This window comes from Sarcophilus harrisii, chromosome 2 (genome assembly GCF_902635505.1).
Source record: "Sarcophilus harrisii chromosome 2, mSarHar1.11, whole genome shotgun sequence".
Lineage (NCBI taxonomy): Eukaryota > Metazoa > Chordata > Mammalia > Dasyuromorphia > Dasyuridae > Sarcophilus > Sarcophilus harrisii.
The window spans coordinates 61,125,283-61,151,258 of record NC_045427.1 but is presented as its reverse complement, the minus strand read 5'-3'; the positions used below and the strand labels follow the sequence as shown (position 1 = coordinate 61,151,258).

Below are 25,976 nucleotides of genomic sequence, written 5' to 3'. Positions count from 1 at the left end.
CAGTATTTTACTCTATAAATGTTATATAATTTGGGATCCTTTATTTCTCATCTCCAGCATTTTTTCTGGCTATCTCTTATGTCTGGAATGCTTTTCCTCATCTGCCTGTTGGTTTCCCTGGGTTCCAATTACCAGCTAAAATCCTATGTTTTTCAGAAAGCCTTTTACAACCCCTCTTATTTCTAGTGCTTTTTCTCAATTAAATATTTCCTATGAATTCTGCATATAGCTTGTTTGTACATATTTGTTTACCTGTTTCCCCCTCATTAAATTGTGAGCTCCCTGATGGCAGAGGCTGGCTTTTTCTTTTCTATCTCTAGTGTTTAGCATATAACTGATATATAGTAGGCACTGAAATTTTGTACTGGCTGCCAGAATGAGATATATACATTTTGTGAATATGACCAATGAAGGAATTTACTTTATTTGATCATTCATATTTGGTACAAGTTTTTGTTTTAGTTTTTTCTTAATGTGGGGAAAGAGATAAGATGGCATAAAGATATATGCTTGTCTTAAGAAAATATCAATTATGAACATAATCTCTATATTTAAGTCACAGAGAATGATAAACAGTCTACAAATTCCAGAGCCCACTAGCCAGGTCAGAATAGAGTGGTTTTTTCAAGAAAACCTAAATCTAAGTTTTTAAATTGATTCCCCTCAGAAATTCTCATATTATGAAATCAAATACTTTCAAAAGCATGAATTGATTAAATCATTCATAATTCCTGAGTAAAGGTTCTCAGTGTCCATTTATAATATGTGGTATAAAGCATAGTTTTTTTTTTTTAAATCCCAGGAGAAAAGCACATTATAAGCTGAATAACTCAATAGATAAAAAATATCAGATTGGATAATGGGATCAGAAACATTGGGAATGATGGGAATTGGAGACATAATATGAAAGGAAACCACACCAGACTTGAAGTGAAAATACTTGGGTTCAAATCCAAGTTATTCTTCCTACTAGTTATATCACCACTGACAAGTTAAATAGTTCTTTGAGTTTCATATTCCTTATATATCAGATATAGTTATTATTTTACATGTATTAATATTAGTACTTGAAATAAATCTGGGGAAAAGTTAAGGCACATCAGTTTTGGAAATATAAAAAAATTTTCTCTCAAACAAATAGCCATACTAACATATCACTATCATAACAGCTATATATCATAACCAGATTATATCTAATATTACAGTGTGCGTCCTAAATATAGATTAGATATCTAACAACAACCTCAGTTCCTATTTCTGTCCCATTGGCATTAACTCTTCTAAGAGCCCCTCAGCTTATTTTCCCATTTGTAACCCAATTCTTACTCTAGAAATAACTATTCACTATAATGCTGTTTTATTTAATATTGTGTTAGAAGAAATAATTAGATAATTTGGGTCCTTTTTTGATATCTTGGCATTATTTGGAGGTTGACTCTGAATCCTCAAATATTACTCTAGGAGACCACAAATCCTGGAAAATTCTATTAAATGGAGCAGTTTTAATTACTGACATGGCAATGGACTGACTATATGCCTGGGTCACTGCTAATATTAGTAAAACACAAAAGGATGGATTTTCTCCCCTGATATCATCCATTATTGCCTATCACAAATCTCTATTAAGATATGATTGTCTTAAAACTCATACTGAGGAAAAGAGTGCACTCTTCTGTAAAATCAGATTTCTATTCTTACAGAGTACTGATGTAAAAATTCTCCTTTGGATTTTCAACTTAGATGCTTGGAATTTTCCTAAAATAATAAACCACTAAGAAGCAAATAAAATATAGTTGCCTAAATCAACTACCAGAAAAGAAAGTATAATCCTATATCTGGTTATTCTCTCTTTTCTACTCAATTATTTAAATAGAAGCCAGGAATTTGAAAATCCGAGACATCTAGATCTCTAAAAACATCTCATATATATTTCCCTTGGTTTTCTGGAAAATTCTCATTAATGAGCTTCACTTAGCTGGTGATGGGATAGAAATGAATTTTTTTCCTAGCATGGGTAGGGAAGAAGTATAACTGTAACTTTATGAGAAGAAAGAAAGAGCTATAATTATCCTAGGGAAGAAAAAATTCTGCCAAGAGAGTCCAGAGGGAGGACTGTGCTTCCCCCTACTACTCTGGTATATAAATCAACTTTTTAGAGAAAAGGCTAAAAGTATGAAGGGGTGGGGGACTATCTGAGTGTTATAGAATAAGGAGATATGTATAGTCATTCATTTCTGGATACCATCCACTTCAATTGCTATCTTCTTTGGCTCCTATGATATCCTAGTGGTAGTTCTGAGGTCTCAAAGGCTATGTTAATAGAACACATGATTCAGCTCTTATGAAGCTGCAATGACATGCAGAAGCATGTCCCAATAGTTCTTGTTCCAATAGTTGCCTAGGTAAATGCAGGAAAATTTATCTCAGGAACGTTGATCAGGAATGCATTGCAAAAGATACCTGTGTTTTGGAGATAGTACTTAGGAGAGATTGAAATTAAGGAAATTCCCATTTATTACAAATTCATGGATGGGTTTTGAACCTGATTTAGTAGAAAATGCAGCTATATGCATGCAATAATAGATCTTTAGAAAGTAGAACATACCAATACCAATGCTTAGCATGGTAGTTAATAGTAAATACTTTATGTAAACTTTTCATTCTTTCCATTTGTTTGTTGATTTTATTTCAGTCAAAATAGATTATAATTAAGGTTCGGATTGGAGGGTAAGTTGGGGAAGGTGATTATTTTTCACTGGTCAATCTGATGACCTAAAATATTTCAGTGTAATTGCATACTAGTTTATCTCACATCTTCACATGCTCCCTAGAGTGAGGAAATCTTTTCTAGGAACAAAGTCTCAGTTCTAACATGGCAATCATCTGATTTCATTATCTTTTGTGGAGAATTTGGTTTGGCTGTTTTGGGGAAGAACTGCTCATTCTTCCCATCATCAAAAGGGTGCTAACATACTCATTTTCTAAGGAAGCATATTGATACAGAAAATATTATTCTTTTCCGTCTTGTTTTCAGTCACATTTCACAGTACTCCCCTTCACATATGTCATATTACAGATAAACTCAACTGCCATCTGATCTCTGCCCACTCTCAACTCTATCTCAGTAACTGCTTTTGTTATTCAGTGATTTCAGTCATGTCTCACTCTTCATGATCCTATTTGAGGTTTTCTTGACAAAAATATCTTTGCTTTCTCCCGATCATTTTACAGAAGACTAAATTGAGGCAAACAAGGTAATATGACTTGTCCAGAGTCACACAGCTAGTAAGTGTCTGAGGCTAGATTTGAACTCAGGGAGATGAGCATGGCCATGAGTCATGGCATTCTATGCTCTATGGAGTCACCTGGCTGCTTCTGTAGCCTTTTCCCCATAGTACAAACTTTCTGCTTCCTTTCTACCACTTTCTTGTCTCTCTATTGATATCCTTCTCCTTCATTTTTGTATGCCCTCTGCCTTACACAGAAGTTTGTGGATTTGAAATCAATATAGAATAAAGTAAGTGGAAGGATTTTATAGTTGATTTAATAGTTGATAAATGCTTTAATAAAATGTGAGCTTCAACACAAAGCATCACTCTACAACAACAAAGACCATATACAAAAACATTGTTATTTTTACATTATTCAGACAGTTACTATAATTTGGTCTTTAAAGGGACTTTAGGACTAAAGAATTATTCTAAAAGTTCATCAACTCACTCATTTTATAGATGAAAAAATTAGGCCTAGATAAGCAAATGACTTGCCTAAGCTCCAATAATTAATGGTAGAGATTGTTATAGAATATATTATGAAACTCCTTCTCTAGTCTTTAATCGTTCTTCTAATCATCTAGAATTGTAAAGCTATGTTTTCTCGAGTCATTAGTAAACTCAAGTTGGTCAAACTTTGAGGGAGCATCCTGTCTTTAATCCATACTTTAATCTTATAGATAATTCTATATCAAACAAACAAGAGGCTATTCTCTTTTTAAAGATATTCAGGCTCAAATGTGACAGTTCTGACCATTAAAAATTTTTTCCTTATTTCCCACAAATATCATTCCTCCTTCATTTCAAGGCTGTTTCCTCGTGTTCAGGCACTTAAGGATGTGATAAAAAGCTGATTATCATCTCCAAACAAAAGAGTTTATTATCATCCCCAAAATAAACAAATAAGAAATCATATATTTGACAAAAGTGGAATGAATCTTTAAGAAATTTAGCCATCATCTAGTCAAAAAAAAAAACTTCATTTTATTGATGAACCCACTGAATTCTGGATTCAAGAGAGTTATTTTTCTACAGAGATGAATGGCAAATTAATGGAAGAACACAGACTAGAAATCAGGTCATTTGACAATATATATAATCTCCTTTTATCCTTTCTCTTCTCCAGTTTCTAATATGTCTTTTCTTTTTTAGGCTACATAATCTGATTCATTACACGTACATTCTATTTTTTAATCACTATTTTTTCATTCCACCTGATTTTCCTTATATTGTTTTAAAAACTTGGTACCGTATCTAAATAATGCAGAGATAAAGAAGCTGATGCATATGATCTTTGATGTTAGGGTAAAGTGACACTTTAAGTTGAAACTCAAGTACATAAAATCTTTGCAAGCATTTGAGTATTATTTATTCAATACTTCTTTATGGAAGATAATTCAAGCCTCAGAGGAGTAGGGTATACAAAAGAAACAGACATAGAGTTTCAGTTGTAGGATTCACATTTTGGGAGGAACAAGATGAAATGTTTCCAGAAGAGAATCTCTAAGATTGTAAGGATACAATAAACTAATGATTGTTTAAAGGAATAAGGGATATTTAGTCTACAGAAAAATAGATGTAGAGAGTCATGATTGTGTTCTTTAATCATTAATGGGGAAGTCAAATAAGAATAGATTAGGATTAATTCAAATAAGCCACAGGCCAGTTTAAGAGTATAGGAGTCATGAGTTTATACTGAAGATAGGAGAAATTGGGTTCAACACATAGAATAATTTCCCAAAAATGGTGTCTAACAATGACATGGCTTACATAAAGAAGTAGGAGGGTCATCATAAAGGAAGGTTTTCCACTAGATATTAGATAATCATTCATAAAGGAAAACAATGGGTGATATACTCACTCAGTGCACTAAGCATATTGTCTCATACATAGCAGATGCTTAATAAATTAAGAGACAGGGGGTAGCACAATGAATAGAAAGGAACACAGAGTCAGGAAGACCTGAGTTCATATGTATTTTCAGATGCTTACTATCTGTGTCACCTTGGACAGGTCACTTAAACTGTTAATTTATCTCAGTTTTCTCAAATGTAAAATGGGGATAACAATAGCATCATCCTCTGAAAGTTGTTGTGAGAATCAGATGATTTTTTTTTTAGCACTTAGTACAGTGACTGGCACATAGTAGGTGCCATATAAGTATAGTTATTAATAAATACTGTTGAATGGTTAATTAAGGTGGCCTTTTATGTGTCTTCTAGCACTAGGATTGTTAAATTCTTTGCTGATTTCCCATTTATAAACATGTGTATGAGTATATAAACATATGTATATACAAAGATATCATATATGCACACACACACAAGTAGAATATATTGTCCTTGTTTACTTATGTCTTTCTCTTCATGACAACATTTGGGGTATTCTTGCCAAAGATACAAAATGGGTTTGCCATGTGCTTCTCCAGATCATTTTGCAGATTAGGCTACTGAGGCAAACAGGGTGAAGTGACTTCCCCAGGAGTTATTCTGCAAGTGTCTGAGGCCATATTCATTCAGGAGTCTTCCTGAATTTAGGCTTGGTACTCTAACCACTGTGCTTCCTAGTTGCCCTGGTATGTACATGCATACATACACTCATGCACACATTCAGAATGTATGTGTCTATTCACACCACATGTGTGTATGATTGTATGTGTATATACACACATGCACATATATATCATTGTTCTTAAAAGTTGCCTTCCTACTTCATTCTTCCAAATAAATTCCATTACTTATAGGGTTAAGTTTGCCTTGCTTATTCAGTTACATGAGAGCATTTTAGAAAGGATTTTGGCTGAGTCCATACAGCAGAATCAAGCTTACCATGATTAGAATACTTGGCAACTATCTTTTTTTCCCCCTTAAATTGAGGACATCGTTTTTATGAGCAGCCTGAAATAGCATACTGAGATACTTCTGGTCTTCTGCTTGTATAATTTAAAGACAGCCAAGATGGTCTTGCAAAAGTTTATTTTAATTGCTCCAATATGGACAAGGATGTGTTGGCAGATCAAAATGGCAGATGTCTTTTAATGTTCTCCATTTTAGCTTATGTAAATAATTATGCTTTCTTTCTGCCTCTAATTCATTTTTGTAAATTGTCCCAGACAGAACACACAGGTTTCTTGGGACAGCCTGTAAACTGGGAAATGGCAACTACTTTGAAAGTATTTTCAATCCAGAAATTAAGTCCATAACTAAGTTGGACTGTTTATTTTTTCTGTTCTCCTATTTCTCAAGAATTTTCAGTAATTAGTCATTATTCACTGAATAACATTTGAACTCTATAGGGTGACATTCATGATCTACAAGTTTGTCTCAACTTATCTTCTATAACTATCCTATATATACCCAGGGTGTTGTGGAAAAGTCCCTGACATTAAAAATTGGAGATCACAGATTTCTATCCTGTCTTTGACTCTACCTTTATGAATTGGACAAGGCATTTCCCCTCTTTGGGCTTCAGTTTCCTCATCAGTTTCCTCATCAGTAACATAAATTAATCTTTGAAAAGAGTTTCTCTAATGCTCCTTCCAATTCTAAGTAAAATGATTCTTTAGTATTTAGTCCTATTATGCCTGCTAGCTTTCATATGAATCTCATGTGGAAAATAGATGTCTACCAGAAAGGGAAAAAAGGTTTGTTGCTATTTTTGTTTGTTGGTTATGAGACCTTGCTGTGCACACATTACAGTTCTCATTAAGAGTGTTTCCTTCTGAGGAACTAACTGACGCCCTTTAGGTAACTTTTGGGGTAGGATATTTCCAAGTGCTACCTGGGCCAGAGGAGCAGACAAGAATGTCAGTGAGCCAACATTCACTCTTTGGGAAAGGTATCTGCTGATGTCCCCATAATTCAACTGTATAAGAACAAATGAACCAGAAGTAAAAATGAACTGTAATTTATGCTCTATATGTAAGCAATGAGCCTCTGACATCTGTATTAAAAGTATCTTTGCTTAAATAAATATTTGTCCAATAATTAGTAGACATCATTTTTTCATATACTTTCTCATTCCAGTCTCACAAAGTGAGACTATCATAATATGTTTTATATTCTCATTTTCCCAACTGGCTTTGATAGTAGAGTTCAGTATTCTATCTCTGATGATAAAAATGAATAGACTCAGAACAAGATAGGTCATGAAGGAGGAACCCAGTTGTTCAAATGGGACTTAATCATAATTCCTAGTCTATGACATAACTCATAGAATATAAGATCTCGGAGGGGCTTTGGAGGTCATCTAGTTAAATTCTCTCATTTTCCCATTTAGGCTCAAGGAGATTAGATGACTTGCCTATGGTCATATAATAGTTAAAATGTAGAGTGACATTAATATCAAGACAAGAATTAAGCCTAAAGAATGTTAAGGAGGAATAGGAAATGTTTGCCAAATAACTATGAATAAAAGAAAATTAAGAACCAATTTTCATTCTTGTTGACTTTCATAGAAAATATTGAAACTTAAAAGTTGGAAGATATCTGAAAACATAATAGTTTGAATAACAGAAAGCAGAATCAACACTATTAAAGAAGAAGGAGACTCTAGAATGTATGCAAAAAGAATAGTATCTTATTATCCTAGGATGGGATAGACTAGAAAGGAACTTAGAACATAACATATTATAATTAAAAGGGAAAATAAAACACAATGTTAGAGTGGAAGGGTACCTGGACATCAACCATCAAACATTTACAAGTTGCTAATTTAGATACTTGGACAAAAAAAAACTTCTTAAAATTTAAGAATCTCTATTCTCTACTTTGAGGAGCAATGTCATGGTTTAGCAGAACAAATAGAGGAATGGAAGTCAGGAAACTCATTAAGTAGTTATATGACTTTTTTTTTTAAAAAGTCACTGAGGCTCAGCCTCATTTTTCTCATCACTCAAATTGGATCTATTTATCACCAAGTCTTATGAGATCAAATGAGATAACAGACATAAAAAGACCCTTGACAAGTATAATGGCTTTAAATATTGTTTGCCATTCTCTGGACACATTCCAGTTTGTTAATATCCCTCTTAAATACAGGAAGCCCATCAATGAAGAAAGTACTTTAGAAATGATCTGATCAGGAAAGAAGACATTGAAGACAGAAGTGCTATCTAATTCTGAAACCCATCCTTCTACATCTGACACTTAAGGTCATATCTACTTTATTAAATCTGCCTGTTTGCCATTGACCTAGATTGAGCTTTTAGCCTAATTTATAGATCCACCAGAGAGATGAAGTATCTTCCCCAATGTGGAAAGAAAATTATGCCTAGATCTCATGATTAGTCATTGGAATTCTTGTTTTACTACAACATCCTGCCTTAGAATTCTGAAAAATATGTGTACCCTGCATCCATTACCATCTTCATCATCATCATCCTCATCCTCATCGTCATCTTGTGCTTTATATATTTTATCTCATTTGATGCTCAAAGCAACTGAGAGGAAAGTGGGATTATTATCTGAATTTACAGATGAGAAAACTGAAACAGAAAGCTTGAGAGATTTCTTTTATTCTCAGGCTCATTAGTATCTAAGGCAAGATTTCAATTCATTTCTTTCTGATACCAAGTCTAGTACTATACCCAGTGTATCACTTAGCTCCCTTTAAAGGATTACCATTTGGGGGGATGTCACAGAAGGCTAACATTTTTCAGCGAAATTATAACAGCAGAGAAGGACCACTTGGCAAATCAGGGAGACCTGAGCTCAAGTCCTGATTCTTCCTCCTCTTCTTCCTTTTCCTTTGCCTCTTCTCTCCTTGTCCTTTCCCTTCTCCTTCTCCCTCTCCTTTTCCTTTTCCTCCTCCTCCTCTTTTCCCTCCTTTTCCTCCTCCTCCCCTCCTCCTCTTCCTTCTTTTTCTTCTTCTTTTAGTTGGGGTTGTATTAGCTTTGTAAACATGGATAAGTCACTTTGCTTTTCAATGTCTAAATAACTCTCTAAGAGCAGAGAAGTTGTTGTCCTTCAAAAGTAAATGGAGTTTTCATTCCCTTGCACTGGTAAAAACAAGCCTGCCTTTTTTTTTTTTTTTTTTTTTTTTTTAATAGCTTACATTCCCTAGTGCTCGGTACTTTCTTCACAACTACATTGTGGAGGAGACTGTATAAATATCACCAAGTCATTTTATAAAGGACATTATAGATCAGAATTCATAGGCTTATCTAAGAACTGCTACTTCAGCTTCCTAGGTCAACACACTCAGTTTACAGATGAGGATATTGAGGCACAGATAGTCTAAGCAGCTTGTCCAAGTTTGTACAAGTAGGAAGCATCAATTGAGTTTAAAGGGAAAAAAATACTTTAGACACTTAGAATAGTTGTCATAATAGCAGAACAAGGGATTCTCACAACTATTCTTCTGTAAAATAGTCTTCTGACCCAGAAGCTATGCTCTTTCTACAGGTCAAAGCTATTCCTACATGGCTTTCCTATAGTCCTATAGCCAGTAAGTGTCAGGTCTAGATCTTGAAATCTCGAGGGTCTTCTGCCTCTTGTTCAAAGCTATTTCCATTATGCTAAAAGTAGAGTTCCTTACTTCTTCAGTTCCATACACATACATTCAAAAGTACGATTCCATGATGGTTTTGCATAGAGAAGAGATCATCTAGGTGATCTCCCCACTGATCCTTCTTTGAAGATTAGTATCAAGAACAGTACAAGATTAAATAGAGAATGGAGAGAAGAGAGAGTTGGTGCAGGGAAAAAAAAAGGCCCGTATACATTAAAATGGTTTTGCTCTCTTATTTTTCAAGATACCAAATGCTTATGTAGAATTTAGGCAAGCACAATGCTGTTTATTTACATGGTATAATGGGAGTAAACACTCAGCAAGGAAGGGACGGGATGCGCTAGCTCAGCATGAGCTAACCCATTATCTTATGTTTTCAATGGGAAACAGTCAGTACAGAGAAGCTTGATAGCAAAGTTGTCTATGAATAAGATGGAAAATGTGATTACTTCTTTAGGATTACTGCAATATGTAATTACTTCGAGGAGCCCAGTCAAAAGGAACTCTCTTAAATGATAATTATAGAACTATATTCACTTTCAAGCTCTGTAATAACATCAAACATTAGAGTTTTCATTAATGGTTTGCCACAGTTAATAAAGTCATTTTTCTTTAAAAAAAATATAAAAATAAAAATCCACTTAGCATTTCCGACAAAACAGAGTTTCTAGTTTAGGATTACCTTATTTATAAGCAAAAGAGAGGCAGAGATAAAACACTGGGTGATTTAAACACTCAGTACATAACAATACATAACAGGGCTTGATTCTTATTTTAAGATGTGACAAAAATATAAGCAAAAACTAATTCCTATAGAAAATTAACAACAAAAACTCAAATTTTGAGTTTCAAAATGCTCAAAACCCTATAAAGTGCACAGTACAGTTATTATTAATACTCATAAAGAAACTGAGACCTGGAGAGTGACAGTATTGAATTATATAACCTAGTTTAATTCAGACCTAAACAGAGATAATACCTCCAAACTCCTTGGGCAGATGAAAAACATTTAGATTATTACTAAAAGTTTTCCAAAAAAAAAAAAAAAAAAAAAAAGACACTCATTCTAGTATTTCACTTTTGCATAAATGATTGCTAGGAGTTTCTTATACTTTTTTTCCTTCTTATTGAGCTGAAATCTTTCTCTTGATAATATCTACTCTTTCCTTCCAGTTCTGATCCCTAGGACCAAATCAAACAAATCCAGTCCTTAAACTAGGTTAACATATGTATTCTCATTTACTAGAACAAATGCTTTAAATACTTAGTATAGTAGTTGAAATAATAGCAGATCAAGAAACTCTCATAAACTAACCAGTCTATTCTTTGGTAAAATGATTAATGAGATGACTTGCTTTGGTAAAGACATTTTGCTTTGTAAAATATTACAAGTACTTAGCAGAAAAGATAAAATACAAATGAGACATAGAACATCAACAAAGGACATGAAATAGATAAAGAAATGGAAAAACCACTTCTCATAAGCTGATGTGAGGTGGTTTCACACATCCAGGCTAGTGATCATTAAGATTTATATCCTCAACAATCCTTAGTGTCAATGCAGGCAGTATTACAGATGTGTTCTGCTTAAAGTAAATTCAATGTAGAAATAAAATCCAAAAGTACCAAACTGATCATTGAAAAAGGTTGTTTTTTATAATGGTGTTCACTTTACATAAGAAACCATTTCAGATATGTAGATATAGATACACACACACACACACGTATATATATATATATATATATATATATATACACATATGTACACACACACACACACACACACACACATATATATATATATATATATATATAAAAATAACATCAAACATGTCTTGTCCACTCTTCATCTAACCTAATTCAAACTTAACTACTCATAATCACTATGCACTAGAATAATGATTTCTAATTACATGAGGTTTTGGTATCAAATTTAATAATAACAATATTAATAAATAATTTTATATGCTGGTTTAAGGTAATGCTTTATGAATATTAGATAACGTGTTTATTTTCACATCATTTTAGGAGATAAGTATATTATTATCCCCACTTAACACATTAGCAAATTGAGGCAGGTAGAAGTTAAGTGGCTAGCTCAGGATTACAAGGTATTTCAGGATTTGAACCAAGTCTTACAGACAGCAAGCACAAATCTCTATTCACTGTATCATCTAGCTGTTTTGGATTATCCAAGATCTCTCTGAAGGAAGGAATTATTAACCTTCACCACCCACAAACAACCCTCTATTTTGCATATAAAAATGTAATTGTAATTTTTCCAAATTCATGAAGCCAGTTAATAACAGAGACCAAGGATTAAAAAAACAAACAAACAAACAAAAAAAAAAAAAAAAAACAGTGTAGGAAGTTATTCATGGAACCTCCTAAGGAAACTCTTTTCTAATAATTTATAACTGAATGAAGGTGACCTTCAAAGTACCATCAATGCATCATAGTCTTTGGCAAGTCTTGCTAACTTGGAAAACCTTCAAAAATGGGTCCAAAGATGGAATGGTGTCTGTCATTTGGAGATCTGCCTAGCTAAGTGCATAAAGCCTCTCACCAGAAGGTTGGCCACCAGGTAAGAATGTTTATTCATTTATTTATTTATTCACTATTTGGCCACAGCAACCAAGAATCACAGAAGCTCAGCACTGGAAAAGACCCAAGACATTATCTAAACCAAGTCATATATAAATAGAAACTCCTTCTATAATATTCCTGACCAGTGGTTTATGGATTCAAAGAGAATAAATCTAATATTTTTTTTCCCAAGAGGTAACTGGTCACACTTTTGAAGAAAGTCTCCATGTATTTCTATCTTCTCTTTTCTAAGCTAAACTCCCATGTTTCTTTCAATTGATATGCCTTAATTCACTTTCTATCCCCAGTAATAAAATTATTAAATTCATGGCACTGATTACTATGACAGAACCAGGGGCTATAACTGGTGCAAGAGGAAGGTATGCTAATAATGAGGAAATCATAACTCTTTTTGTACTGAATTATTTAAAGTCAAGTCATTCATTTCTAGGCACCATGCTTTTAGGTGAGATTTTTATTTTGTTTTGTTTTTTTCAGATGAGAGATTGAAGTTTTGTGGGGAAAAAAGATCATGCATTATTTAAATACTCTACAGCATAGGAGTCATTTCCTATCTTTTGAGAGGGGCTTAAGACATAGAATACTAATATAATTGAACTTTGACACAAACCTCTGTTGTCTCGGACTGTAAAATTTGGGTTATGGACAATTTCAGGAGGTAAACTGAAGAGAAATCTTGGTCCATTGGCTGTGTCATCCTTGTCATCAGCACTAATGGAAACTATTGGCTGTAAAAAGAAAAAAAAAATAGTAAGCTACCTAAAGTTCTTTGATTACTAGTTCCCTTACCCCCATCCACTAAGGAAAAAGTCATGTTTGGAGAACATATCACTTGTTGAATTTTACTAGGTTCTTATGTATTATAAGTCTTACCAAACTCAATGCTTTTAAATGGAATCACATCTCATATATGGAAGAAACCAAAAGACCATCTACTTCATCCTATACTCCTTACCCCCAATCCAATTAAAGAATCACTTCTATCATACCCCAGCTTCTCTTTAAAGAATGCCAATAACATGAACCTTCTTATCCCATGAGGCATGCTATTCACTCTTCATCAAGATCTAATTATAAGGAAACCTTCTTTATACTGAAGTGAAACTTAATTCCTTGTAAATTTTACACATTGAGTTCAGTCTTGCCTTCTAGATCTGCGCAGATTAAGTCTAGTTTCTTCTTCACATCATGGTCTTTCATAATTCGACAAATGTCACACTTCCCTCAAGAGTTCTTCTCTACAGGATAAAATTCCCTAAAATCCTTCAGCTAGTCCAAGAATGATGTAATTTTGAATGTTCTTATTTTGATTATACTATTTTAGATACATTAAAGCTTGTCCACACAGATATTTCAATGTGGAATCCAAAATAATACCTTAGATGTAGTCTGATCAGGAAACAAATGAGTAAATTCACCATCTCTCTTTTATTGAACAGCAGTCTTTTGCAAATGAAAAATGTTGTTGATGGATAAACTAAGTTTCAGAATCCCTACTCTTTCTAATAAAGAAAGGAAATAAAAATAACCATCAAACCCTATCAAAGAACTTTTCATCTTTGTTCAATAACTTGATGTAATATATACCTGATTAGAAACAGGTTTTGTCTGGTCACTCTCACAAATAAAGCCTTCATATGGGGCTGCAAATTTGGGAGCATTATCATTGACATCAATAACTCTGATGGCAACTGGGACTTTAGCTTCTTGGTGTCGATTGTCTGGAAGAAAAAATATATACGCAATTAAGAGAAAGGGAGGTATCTCTAGTGGCTTCCTTAAGGGTTTTCCATAAATTTACCACATAGTCAACCCCAGTGATATGTCATTTAGATAATACATATAAGAGTTGTCATCTAAAAGGCTTGGTGTAGGCTATGAATAAAAGAATTCTAAACTTCAATTTAGGAATAATTAAATAATCTCATCCTTGAGCCATGGTAGCTATTTAATGAAGACATTCAATTCCAAAGGGGAGAGATCCTCTTCTCAAATAGTTCATGACCCCTATTTAAGGCTCCTAAAGTATGCTGGTTGAATGATCCAGGAGTGACTCTAGGTTTGACAGATTTGGGAATAAGACATAGAAAATTTATCCAGAATATTAGAAAATTAAACTTTGAGTCTGTACCACCTCAGGGACAATTAGCTGCCAAATCTGTGCCATTTCTGCCAGCAGAAAAGAGATAATTTCTTTGTATACCAGTTCCCTTATTCTTATCCACTAAGGAACAAGGGTGAAAAGCATGTTTAGGACTGAGAAAAACTTTTAGTGGTAGCTATCTAATATATTTTTGTACACAAAAAAACAGTGCACATATGTGCATAGAAATATAATCCTCATTAAAGATCATTCAAAAACTCTTAAAAGAATACTTACGGAATTCAGTTGCAAAGACAGAAATGTTGAGCCAGGCTGTTTCCTCCCTGTCAAGAGGTTTTGTGGTTTTAATAAAACCATCTTCTTGACCAATACTGAAATATCTGTCGAGGTCAGTGTGCCGATCAATTGAATATCTAAGCAGAACACAAATTAAGATTTTAAATATGCCATACCCCAGGCTCCTTAATGTGTTTGAACTTCCTTAGATTTAATTTAACTTTTCAGATTATTACTTTAGTATCACAAGAGTGATGCTGTATTTGTGTATGTGTGTGTGTGTGTGTGTGTGTGTGTGTGTATTATAGATGCAGATTGAATTGTAGGAGATACTACCAGTAGAATGTTAGAATAGGAATAAATCTTCAAATATAAAATGGAAGAACTAGAAGGCATTTCAGAAATTGTATAATATCCCTCTCCAACTACAGAGAAGAAAGCCACTTCAGAGAAGTGATATGATCTGAACTTTACCCATCTATGAAATTCAATTCAATTCAATTTGATAAACATCTGTAAATGTCCTAATGTATTTAAAGTATTATTCTAGGTTCTGGAAAAAAAGTTTATACATAGTTTATGTCCTCAGAATTCTTAAAATCTTTGTAACTTCCCTTTTTCCTACATCTTACTATATATATATATATATATGATATTTTCTTTAGATATGTATATGTCTATAGAAAATATCATGTAGCATTAAAGCTACTTCTATAACACTGAAAGAAAATGATTCGACATTTTTGATTGAGAACTGCAACGAATAATTGCATATTTCTCCATATTTACTACATCTATCCATCACCTGAATATTTATGAAGATGATTTTAGAAAACAAGTTTATCTAACTCCTCAACTACTCAGAAAATCACAAATTCTACTGCTTTTGCCAGCTCCTAGCATACGGCACATTAAATAATTTCAAATTTATCTAAATTTATCTCTCAGGCTTCATTATGGCCTTAAAATCAATCTCCTTATCTTTATTCATTTTGAGATGCTAACAAAATTTTATGCTAATGCTATTTAATTTCAGACCTATTCATGTAGTTCACTTCTGAAGAGGAATGAGCCCATGAATAGTGTCAGATGGCTCTAAATCTAGTTACTCTGCTTACTTACTATTCAGAATCTCTGGCCAATAATTACTGTATGTTATTGAGATCATTGAAAACCTGATCTCTTTAGGCCTCAGTTTCTCCATCTGTAAAATGAAGAGATAAAACTAGATCATGCCTTAAGAGCCTTTCCAACTTTAACATTCTATATTTTGTAGTCAAACAGTTTATATCATGAAGGGCTTTTCAATTCTAATAATTGATGTACTACTATGAAAACATCTATTGCACCCTCATTAATGCCCTGGAAACTTTATATCCCTAAATAAAACTTTCAGTGAAGTGCTTACGGATTCTCTGTCCAATCAGTTCAGCTATACAGGTTTTCCTAGAAAGAAGCTCCAATATAGTTTTAAATTCACTAAAGTTTAAGTTTAATTATATTAAAATATAAAACTACACTGGGGTTTTTGCAACACCCTGCATGTGTACCAGTACTAGAATATAATTACGTAATATTTATTTATGATAAGCACATAGTGAGTTAGGGGGTTATAGCTATCATTTTAGCCATTTCATAGATCAGGAAACTCAAACTCAGAGTAAGTATCTTTTCTATGACACCCCAGTAAATTTCAGAGTCGGGAATGAATCCAGATCTCCTGACTCAGTTAATGCTTTAAAAAAAAAATCTACTCTATCACACTGCCTCTCTAACAATCTGTGATCTAATATTCCTTCCAGTTCTAAAATGCTAAGATACTGTGATTCAAAGGGAGGTGTTTGGCCCACGTTCATTTTGAATTTAGATGCCACACTTGGCTAGAAAACCTGAGAGTAAGCTGCAGAATCTAAATGGATAAAGAAATGAACTGGGTCACAAAACACTCTTTCATATTGTTTCCCTACAATAGTTCTCAGGAAAAGGCCATTAATAGACTTATTGGATGAATTATTCATTCTCTAAAAATAGTTGACAGTCCTGGCCCTTGAAGGAAAATGAGAATAGGAAAGCTGCATCCGAAAAGACTCTTTATTGAACTCTGAGAACCAAGTTATCAATCAATACATTTCTACAGCTCCAAGGAGTATACTGGGAAAATGCTATAGGACAGGATCTCTGCCTTCAAGGAGCTGACAGTCTAAGGGAAAGAAATGAGGTATGAATACATAAAGAAGAGGGTCAGATGCTGAGCAAAACAAGCAGAACCAGGAATACATTGTACACAATAACAGCAAGATTGTGCAATGATTATCTATGACAAACTTGGTTCTTCTCAGCAGTTCAGTGATTCAAGGCAATCCAAATAAACGTTAGATAGAAAACGCCATCTGCATCCTGAGAGAGAACTATGGAGAAGGACTGTAAATCAAGACATGCTATGTTCACTTTCTTTATTCTTTTTCTTCTGTTTTTTTTTCCTCTTGTGGTTTTTCCCCTTTATTCTGATTTTTTCTCTCCCAAAATGATTTTTAAGTGAATAAATGTATAAATATAACCAAAAATTTTGTTTTACATGTAACTGGGAGAAAAATAAAAATTAAAAAGAATAGGGTTAGAGTGTTTGAAGTGAGAAATTGTGGGTTTGGATTTTTAGCTTTGATGATTTTCTAAGTAATTGATTTCACCTCATTTCACTGATTTCACCACTGATCATTTCACCAGACATATTATAGCAGAGAGATACAATGAACTCAGTAAGGAATAGAGAGATGTGACAAGGGTAGAAGAATATAGACAATCATCCAAAGAAAGAAATAGCTTCAGAGATCTAGAAGTTTTATGTAGAGAGGCATGTCCTCAAGGGAAGTTCCGTGAAGAACCTCTAAAGGGAGACATGGATTCCAGTGCCAGGAATTATGAGCTAGCCCTTTCCCACTCTTTCCCTTTGGATAGATACTTCACTACTATCCTATGGCAAAATTGGGCTTTGAGGTTCTAGGGATACCATGTATATTAACAGATAATATGCTGCAAGTTTTAGGGGGAATATTTTGTACTAAATCTTATCTTAGTAAATGCCTTTGCTAAAGCATGAATAAGTCTATTGTTTTGTTGTTTAGGAGAAACACACTATAGAATGCTCAGGAATAACGTTAGTTAGCATGGCCATCATTATTCATATTTATTCACTGATTTAGGGATAGCAACCATCCCTGGAGTTCCAGACGTGGGCATGTAAGAGGAATACTCCAGAGGGCATGTTACATACACTTGTGTTCTGTCAAGGTTCATTTTAATTGCTTCTTCTTATTCCTGAGAAATTAACTTGTAAATGTTGTTTAATATCTGAAATTATTTTGTATTTACTTATCTGAGTGCATGTTATATTTCCTAAATAGACTGTAGGTTGTTTGATATTGAGGGTTAGTTTGTATTTGCCTTTCTATTTCCGGTGTTTTATATAAAACACAACAGAAATAGAGATTTAGAATTGACTCTTAATTCAGGAAAAATAAAGATTTTATAGATAATGAGACTTGGGCCCAGAGAAAGATTAATTGACTTGAGCATTGTATCACTAATAATAGATGAAAGAATGAATATCCAAACAGATATTTTGATGCCTTCCCACTGAGATTACAGTATTTTCCCCACAGAATAGGTACTTAATACATATTACTTGAATTGAGGAATCAATTTTAATGGAAGCCATAATATCTCTACAGTAATAAAAACCAGCTATTTGACATCACAGTAATGAAACATCTAGAAATTCAATTCAATTCATGATTGGAGTTAGATTGTTGACTGCAATACACAAAAAGATGGAAGGGATATGCACAATTATAATTATAGAAATTGTGAAAAGAAGTGATTATGCAGAACCTGACCCAAGTAATTAGGAATATAATCAAAGAATCCCAGCATTGAATGGAATCTCAGCCCTTATCTAGTACAACCTACATCTGAACAATATCCCTTTCTACAACAGTTCTTGTAAGTGATCATTCAACCCCAACTTATCCCCTTCATGATTAGGAACTCAATTTTTCCTAACTATTACCCCCTTCTCCAATCCCCCAGGCCTGATTATTTTCTTTTTATGCTAAATATATGTTGAACTGATATGTATCCACAACTTTCATTCCTAAGCTTGCTTTTTGGGAACAAGGGGAGCAAGTAGAGTACTTCAAAAAATATTTGAAGAAAAGCCTCCCCAATAAGTCTTCTCTTTATATGTCATGGTCTTTTTACCAAGGGAAAAGTAGTTTGAAAGATCACATGGTAAAAAGTGAAAAGTTCTTTAAAGAGGTTAGAGTGACTGATGGATTATCCCATGCTTTTAGGCTAAAGGAGATGAATATCTACTCAATTAGAAAAAACTTCTAAGGCGATTTTAGCATGCATATCCTGCAATCCATTTTTTTATGTCCGCTTTTTTTTTTCCTTAGGTGTGATCTGTACCCTCTTTTTTACATCATAACATCATTTTCTGGGTTGCAAATTAAAACTGGCTTCATGCAGAGGATTTTAAAGATCCTTCTCAGCCTTCTCTATCTTTAATAACCCTCATCTCCTTAAGCAAGCCTGCTAATTTTCATATTCAAACTTTAATCATTTATTTCTCTATTTTGGCCTTTTTCCAACTTTTCAATTAACCATTCATATACACACTGAATCTATATCTTTAACATAACTATGACCAAATAAACATCCAGCAAAGAACTATTGTTCTTCTTTTTACTAAACAAACTCCATTTCAAGTTTGCTTTCTTTGAGAATAGAGGTGTAGAAAAAATGTTTTATTTTATTTTTATTTTTGTTCTTTGTTGTTCCTCACCCCAGTACTTTTGCATGTATTATTATAAATATCATCATTCCTTGATTAGGGATCAAATAACTTCAGAAGATATTACCATTCTACATTTCCTGACTTGCCCCCTACTAATCTTATTCACACATTTTATAACTAAATGAATTTGGTATCCAAAAAACCCATATCTGTACTTTGTTGATTCTCTGCTAATTCTAATTATGACAATGCCCTATCTTTATTTATTCATTGAATTCTTAAGAATTCTTTAAAATCTAAACAAATTTATCACTTGTTTGTTTTAAGTCTCCTGTGATTCCATCTCCCATTCAAAGCTCATACAAGACTTTGTACCTTTATGGTGACCTTATGAAAAACTGTGCTTTATAATTACCTATTCTAGTGCCTCATCTTCTACATAGTGTGTAAGATTCACTAGGAAGGACTGTGCCTTGGCTTGTGTTTATATCTCCATCATCTCCCAATTCATTCTTTTTTCATGGAGTAGGCACTCAATAAAATGCCTCCATGAATTGAATTTTGTTCAATTAGATCCCTGAAAGGCCAGATGGGTAAGTTTTATCTCTCCCATTCTCACTACTAAAGATAATTTCAAAGAAACAGTTAAATTTCTTGACCACAGTCACTCCCAAAAAGGCTCAATTAGTATCAGAATTAGATGTCATATCACCCAAGTCTTAGACCAATATTCTTAGATTTGCTTGCTTTGTGCTTGGAATCAATTTCCCCCAAAAAATATATTTACACAAGCCCAATTATTGCCACACTCTCTTGAAACAATAATTCCCAAATCATTTGCCAACACTCAATATATGAGATCGCAAACTTTAAGACACAGACATACCTGATGGGGCTCCCGGCAGCATCAGGGTCTTTGGCATGGACTCTACCAACAATAGTACCAGCAGCCGCATTTTCTTGAACTTCATGAATATAACTGGGTGCTAAAAACATTGGCGGCTCATCAGCATCTTCCACAGCGATCTTCACTGTTACCGTGTCTTTGAATGGGCCATTGCTGATGAACTTGGGGTCAATGTGAACATTTGCAGCCTCCACCTTTAGATTGTAAGCTTTTTTGGTTTCAAAATCTACAGGCTGGTAAGAGAAAGAACACCATCCATCATTGCATCAGAGAATGCTGGCGCTAGAAGGAAGTTTAGAAATGATTTAATCCAGGTACCTCATTTTATAGATGAGAAAAATGGAGCCATAACAGAAATAAGCTTTACATCCAAGTAAATATCAGAGTTAAAGTTCAAACCTAGGTCCTCTGTTTCTATCTCCAATATACCTTCCATTATATTACCATCTGATTCACCATCTGATTAAGGGATTGACTTTAAGAGGGAATATATATTCTCAACGAGACAGAATGTTTTCTTGGTTTGTGAATATACACATAGCTATATTGATAGATATAGACACACATAACTATATCTCCACACACAAATATGCACAATACTTTTTGGTATCATCTTCTCAATACTTAGCTTTTGAAACTATTTACCCTTTCATTTTGCTGTTTTCGTGACGATGAATTCCTCCTGTTCTTTTAGACATCTATTGTTTCCTTCTTTTTTTTGGTGGTGGTGAGGGCTGGATTATAGTATGTGTACTACCTTCCTTTGAGTAGATAAATCTCAGGGTTCTATCTTATGCTTTCTTTTCTTTTTGTACTTTCCTTCCTTGGTAACCTTATTAGCTTCCATGGGCTCTATTATCCTTTCTGTGTAGCTGATCTCTCAAATTTTTAAATCTAGGCCTCATATCTCTACTGAACTGTAATTATACATAAATTGTCAGCTGAACATCCACAGCTGGATGTACCAAAGGAACCTCAAATTAAACATGTCAAAACCTGTCTTTTCACTACTAACTGCTGACTACTCCCTCAAAAACACCTCTTTACCAATACTTTTTTTTCTAATTTTACTTTGGAGGTCATAATCATTTTTCCAATTACTTAAATTCATAATCTCAGAGTCATCCTGAACTTGTCATTTTTCCTCATTTTCCATATCCAATTAGCTTCCAGGTTCTGTTGCTTGTACCTCCACATCATATCATATTCATTCTCTCTCTTTCTCTCTCTCTTATATATATATATATATATATATATATATATATACACACACATATATATGTATACATACACATACATATATACACACATATGTGTGTATACATATAGACATACTTATATGTATGTATATGTATATTGTGTATATACAAATATATATATTATAATTTCCTATTCAAACAGTTATCACTTTCATTTAGGTTCTGATGACTTCTTGATTAGACTATAACAAGACCCTTTTAATAATTCTCTTGGTAGTTAGTCTCTCACCACCCTAACACAACCTCCAAGCAATTGCTAGCTTTTTACGACTAAGGTACAGATCTGACTTAGACTCTAGCTCCAGAAATTTTATACTCTAGAATAAGACAATCTGGTCTGTTTAGCATTTGAAGCCTTCCAGACTCTTGCTATAATCTATCCTTCCAGATTTATCTCAAGAAACCAGCTGTCATATAGTCTACATTCCATGTAAACATTGTTCCTCATAGACTGACACTGACATCTTCCATTTGCACAGACCATCCACTATGCTGGGAATATTCTTTCTTCTATTTTCACCCTTAAAGAATACCTGCTTTCCCTCAAAGATCTTCTCAGCTGCCATTCATTATGACTTTCATGAATGAACAAAGGAGAAAACATCTATTCAGTGCTTACTATGTGGCAGACATTGTGACAATTACAAGATATATATATATTTGGAAATGCCAGAAAGTGACTTTTGTGGTGACATAAAGTGAAAATAGTTTAGAAGCAGTAGCATAGTGGGTGAGTCAAGTCAAATTACTAATGTATTTATGGCTACTTCTCACCAATCAGAAGCCCAGATCATAAAGACAGAGCTAGATTTGGAGTTGCAGGATGGAGTGGAGAACAGAAGGCAGGAGCATGGCACTAAAATGGTTGAAAAATATATGTATTTACTGGTAAAAATGTTATTTTCCCCTGATAATATATGAGCTAATTGAGAACAAGAAGAATTTCACCATCATATTTACTATTCGGCATCTGCTACAGTACCTGGTATATCATAGGCACTCAATAAATGCTTCTTGAATAAATCGGAATAATTATAGCTTCAGTCACATAATGGGTACTTAATAAGTGCTAATTGAATGACCTCCATTTTTTTCAATTATTCCAATATTTTATATACTTTTTCCCTCTATATCCTAACATTCTTGTCTGGTTCCCTCAAGTTCTGCTATATCTATATCTGTATATATCTGTGTGTGTGTGTGTGTGTGTGTGTGTGTGTGTGTGTGTGTGTATCTTTTAGTAGTCTTGGATCTTTTCCAGATGGAATATTTTTCTAAAGCTAATGTTCCCATTTCCAAAAGCTATATATTCCTTAATCATCCTAACTTGCGATAAAGGTATTAAAATTTTAATATGTGGGCTCAGATGGTAAATTATATTAACTGGCTCATTAAGAACTAATTGTTACTTTATAATTTAGATAGATGATAGATAGAGAAAGGTTCTCAATAATGATTTGTTCTCTTGGATACTTATTTGAAGGGAAAAAAGCTATCTTCAATTATCAAATAGAAAGGGACAGTCCTTCGAAGCTTAATTGTTTCATTTCCAAGTGTTGTCCCTGAATATCTGTTTTTTTTTACCCAGAGGGAAACATAATTGGCTACATGGGATCCAATAGAGTATATAGACTTGAAGATTTATGTGCAAAAATGATGATGTCAAGTCAAATTTTGACTCTACCACTTTTCCCCTGTGATGTTGTATAAATAACTTCCATTTTTTGAACCTAAGTTTTCTTGTCTATCCTATCAAATGAGTTGTTGGACTGGACGATCTTCCAAATCCTATGATTCTTATTGGATCACACTGAGGATTGGAGAGTTGGATAAAAAGCAATAGAATTGTAGACAGTACTTTTCTTAAAACAAATACAGGAAGAACATACAGATATTATCATTTTAATTTTGTATATAAGGAAACTTCATCCCAGAGGTGATAAATAACACGAAGATTACATAGCTTGTTGATTGTAGAGGCAGTATTCAAAAATGAAATTGCAGAAATTTAGAGCTGCCAATGTCTACTCTGCCCAAGAAATCCCAATGGCTCCCTTCAGCCTTAGGATAAAATGTATCTCTTTTGTAAAGGTCCTTTATAACATGGATCCAGAGATTTTTTTTCCCCCAGTTTTTTGAGTATTCTTTCTACCCATGCACTATACGTTTCAAATGAACTGGCCAACTTTTTCTCTCTATACAGAATTTGATCCCCTGTTTCCATGATTATAAACAAATGATTTCTCATTACTATGCTTTGATGCTTTCCCTATTCATAGCCACCCTTTAAGCATGTCCATCACTTCTCTCCCCCAAAAAATTTTGTTAAAGAGCATTCCTGTCAAGGATTCTTTCCTAAATCTTCAAATTCTCTCTCTGTTCCTTCAAAAGATATCATTGTATTATTTTGTACAATCTATTCTATTCTATTTTTATTCATCTGTGAACATGATATATATTCCTGATAGAAGGTAAATTCCTTGAGGGTAAGGACTGTTTCACTTTTATATACAATATTCAGAGTGCATAGCACAGGGACTGGTAGTGAGTACTTACATGTTAGTTGATTGAAATTCACTTTATGTTTAAAAAGAAAAAAAACTTTCCTAGCCTTTACTTTGAATTTCCTAACTATGTGATACAAGCTGAGACAAATGTTCTTTAATAAATTACATAACAGTAGCCACCACCTTAATCTTAAATGGTTGCTTTTTAGAAAATTGTTCCTTCACTTGAAATAAACACACTGAATTAGAGGAGAAGGATGTGCAGATTAATCATATGCAGGGAACTCATTTGCAATGTTGAAGCTCCATGGGGTGATTTAAATGTTTAAAGATTGTAGAGACACTGTGTGTTTATACTCTGAATGCATTGAAAATAGGTGACAACCTTTGCTCAACCAACCATCCAATTACATCCAAAATGAAGAATGGGATGCAAGACTAGTGTATGTCAAGTGCTCATATGTCAGTGTCAAGCACACAGAAGAATAATATTAATTAGTAAGGGAAGCTGACAGTAAAATGCCATATGTCATTAGTATAGTCATCATTTCACAGTGGAAAACTCAGAACTATTTCCATTATATCAGGCACATAGGGGCTTGGCAGGAGGCATAGTCTTCTTATCTATGTGGCAGATATAAGTCACGAAGACCTGAATTCAAATTGGACCCCAAACACTTATTTACTATGTAATGCTCAGTTTTTTTTTTGCCTCAGTATCTCCATCTGTCAAATGAGCTGGAAGTGAAACTGACAACTCCAGTATCTTGGCCAAGAAAACTCTAAGTAGGCTCAAAAAGAGTTAAACACAACAAAATAAAATAGGAATACTATTTACCCTACCTACAATAGGTTGCTATAGGAAAAACGTTAAAAATAAAATATTTAAGTACTTAAGTTATTATCATTACTGATGTCATTTATTTATCTAAAACCATTTAAAGCATTATCAAAATCAGTGAAACAAATGACAATAAGGATCACTGATATCAAATGACTTGTCAAATGTCACTTAACCAATTTCTCACCAGCTACATTCATTTGGGGTGGATTTCATCATGACTCCAAGAAAAAACTTAGTCAATGGGAATATAATTACCCTGAGAGTTTACATCAATCTTATTAATTTAAGATTTAAGAATGGGGCAAAGAACTCCTATGAAAGCCTCCATTTATAAAGAATTCTCAGGAAGATCATCTCTTGATTTTCCACATTCTTTGTACTAGAGTCCCTCATATCGTTCATCTGGGTACTGCCCTTAATTCCCTTTTAATTTCCTTTTCTGTATTGTTTTGTTATACTAAACTAAAAACTCCTTGAGGACAGGGATTGCATTTTATATTTCTAGTATTTAACGTAATTCCTGACACATAGAAGCAAATAAAGGATTTATTGACTGACTCAGTGGCAGAGCTGGGTTTTCTTAAGTACAAATTTCTCAGCATCAGGATTTTAGTTCTCTAAGTTTCATCTTTCTGTTTTCTTTAATCTAATTTTTCTTTGTAATTAAAGTTATTTCATCCCGTTTCTACCTTTCCCTCCCTGTACTCTTTATTGTTTTATTAATCTAAATCTAACTCTTAAAGTTCTGCATAGATAAAATACCAACATTATTCATCTGCTCCTCCCTAACCAACAGCTTCCTCATCTTCTCAGTTCCAGTTGACCTCAATATTTCTTTTTCTATCTCCTACTTCTTTATTGATTCTTCAAATTAATTTTATCAGTGTTACAATCC

The 25,976-nt window shown here is 33.6% G+C and overlaps 1 protein-coding gene across 3 annotated transcripts in view; it reads right to left on the bottom strand.

Annotated features, from left to right (window-relative positions):
• The window catches only part of CDH11 (cadherin 11), a 205,739-nt gene that overhangs the window by 9,619 nt on the left and 170,144 nt on the right, over positions 1–25,976 (bottom strand). For all 3 annotated transcript variants that reach the window (XM_031950336.1, XM_031950337.1, XM_031950335.1), the window contains 4 exons: positions 20,451–20,704; positions 14,770–14,906; positions 13,977–14,110; positions 13,000–13,117 (listed from right to left, as the gene is read on the bottom strand). In XM_031950336.1, the coding sequence (XP_031806196.1) occupies positions 13,000–13,117; positions 13,977–14,110; positions 14,770–14,906; positions 20,451–20,704 (643 nt within the window). The remainder of the gene's footprint in view (positions 1–12,999; positions 13,118–13,976; positions 14,111–14,769; positions 14,907–20,450; positions 20,705–25,976) is intronic.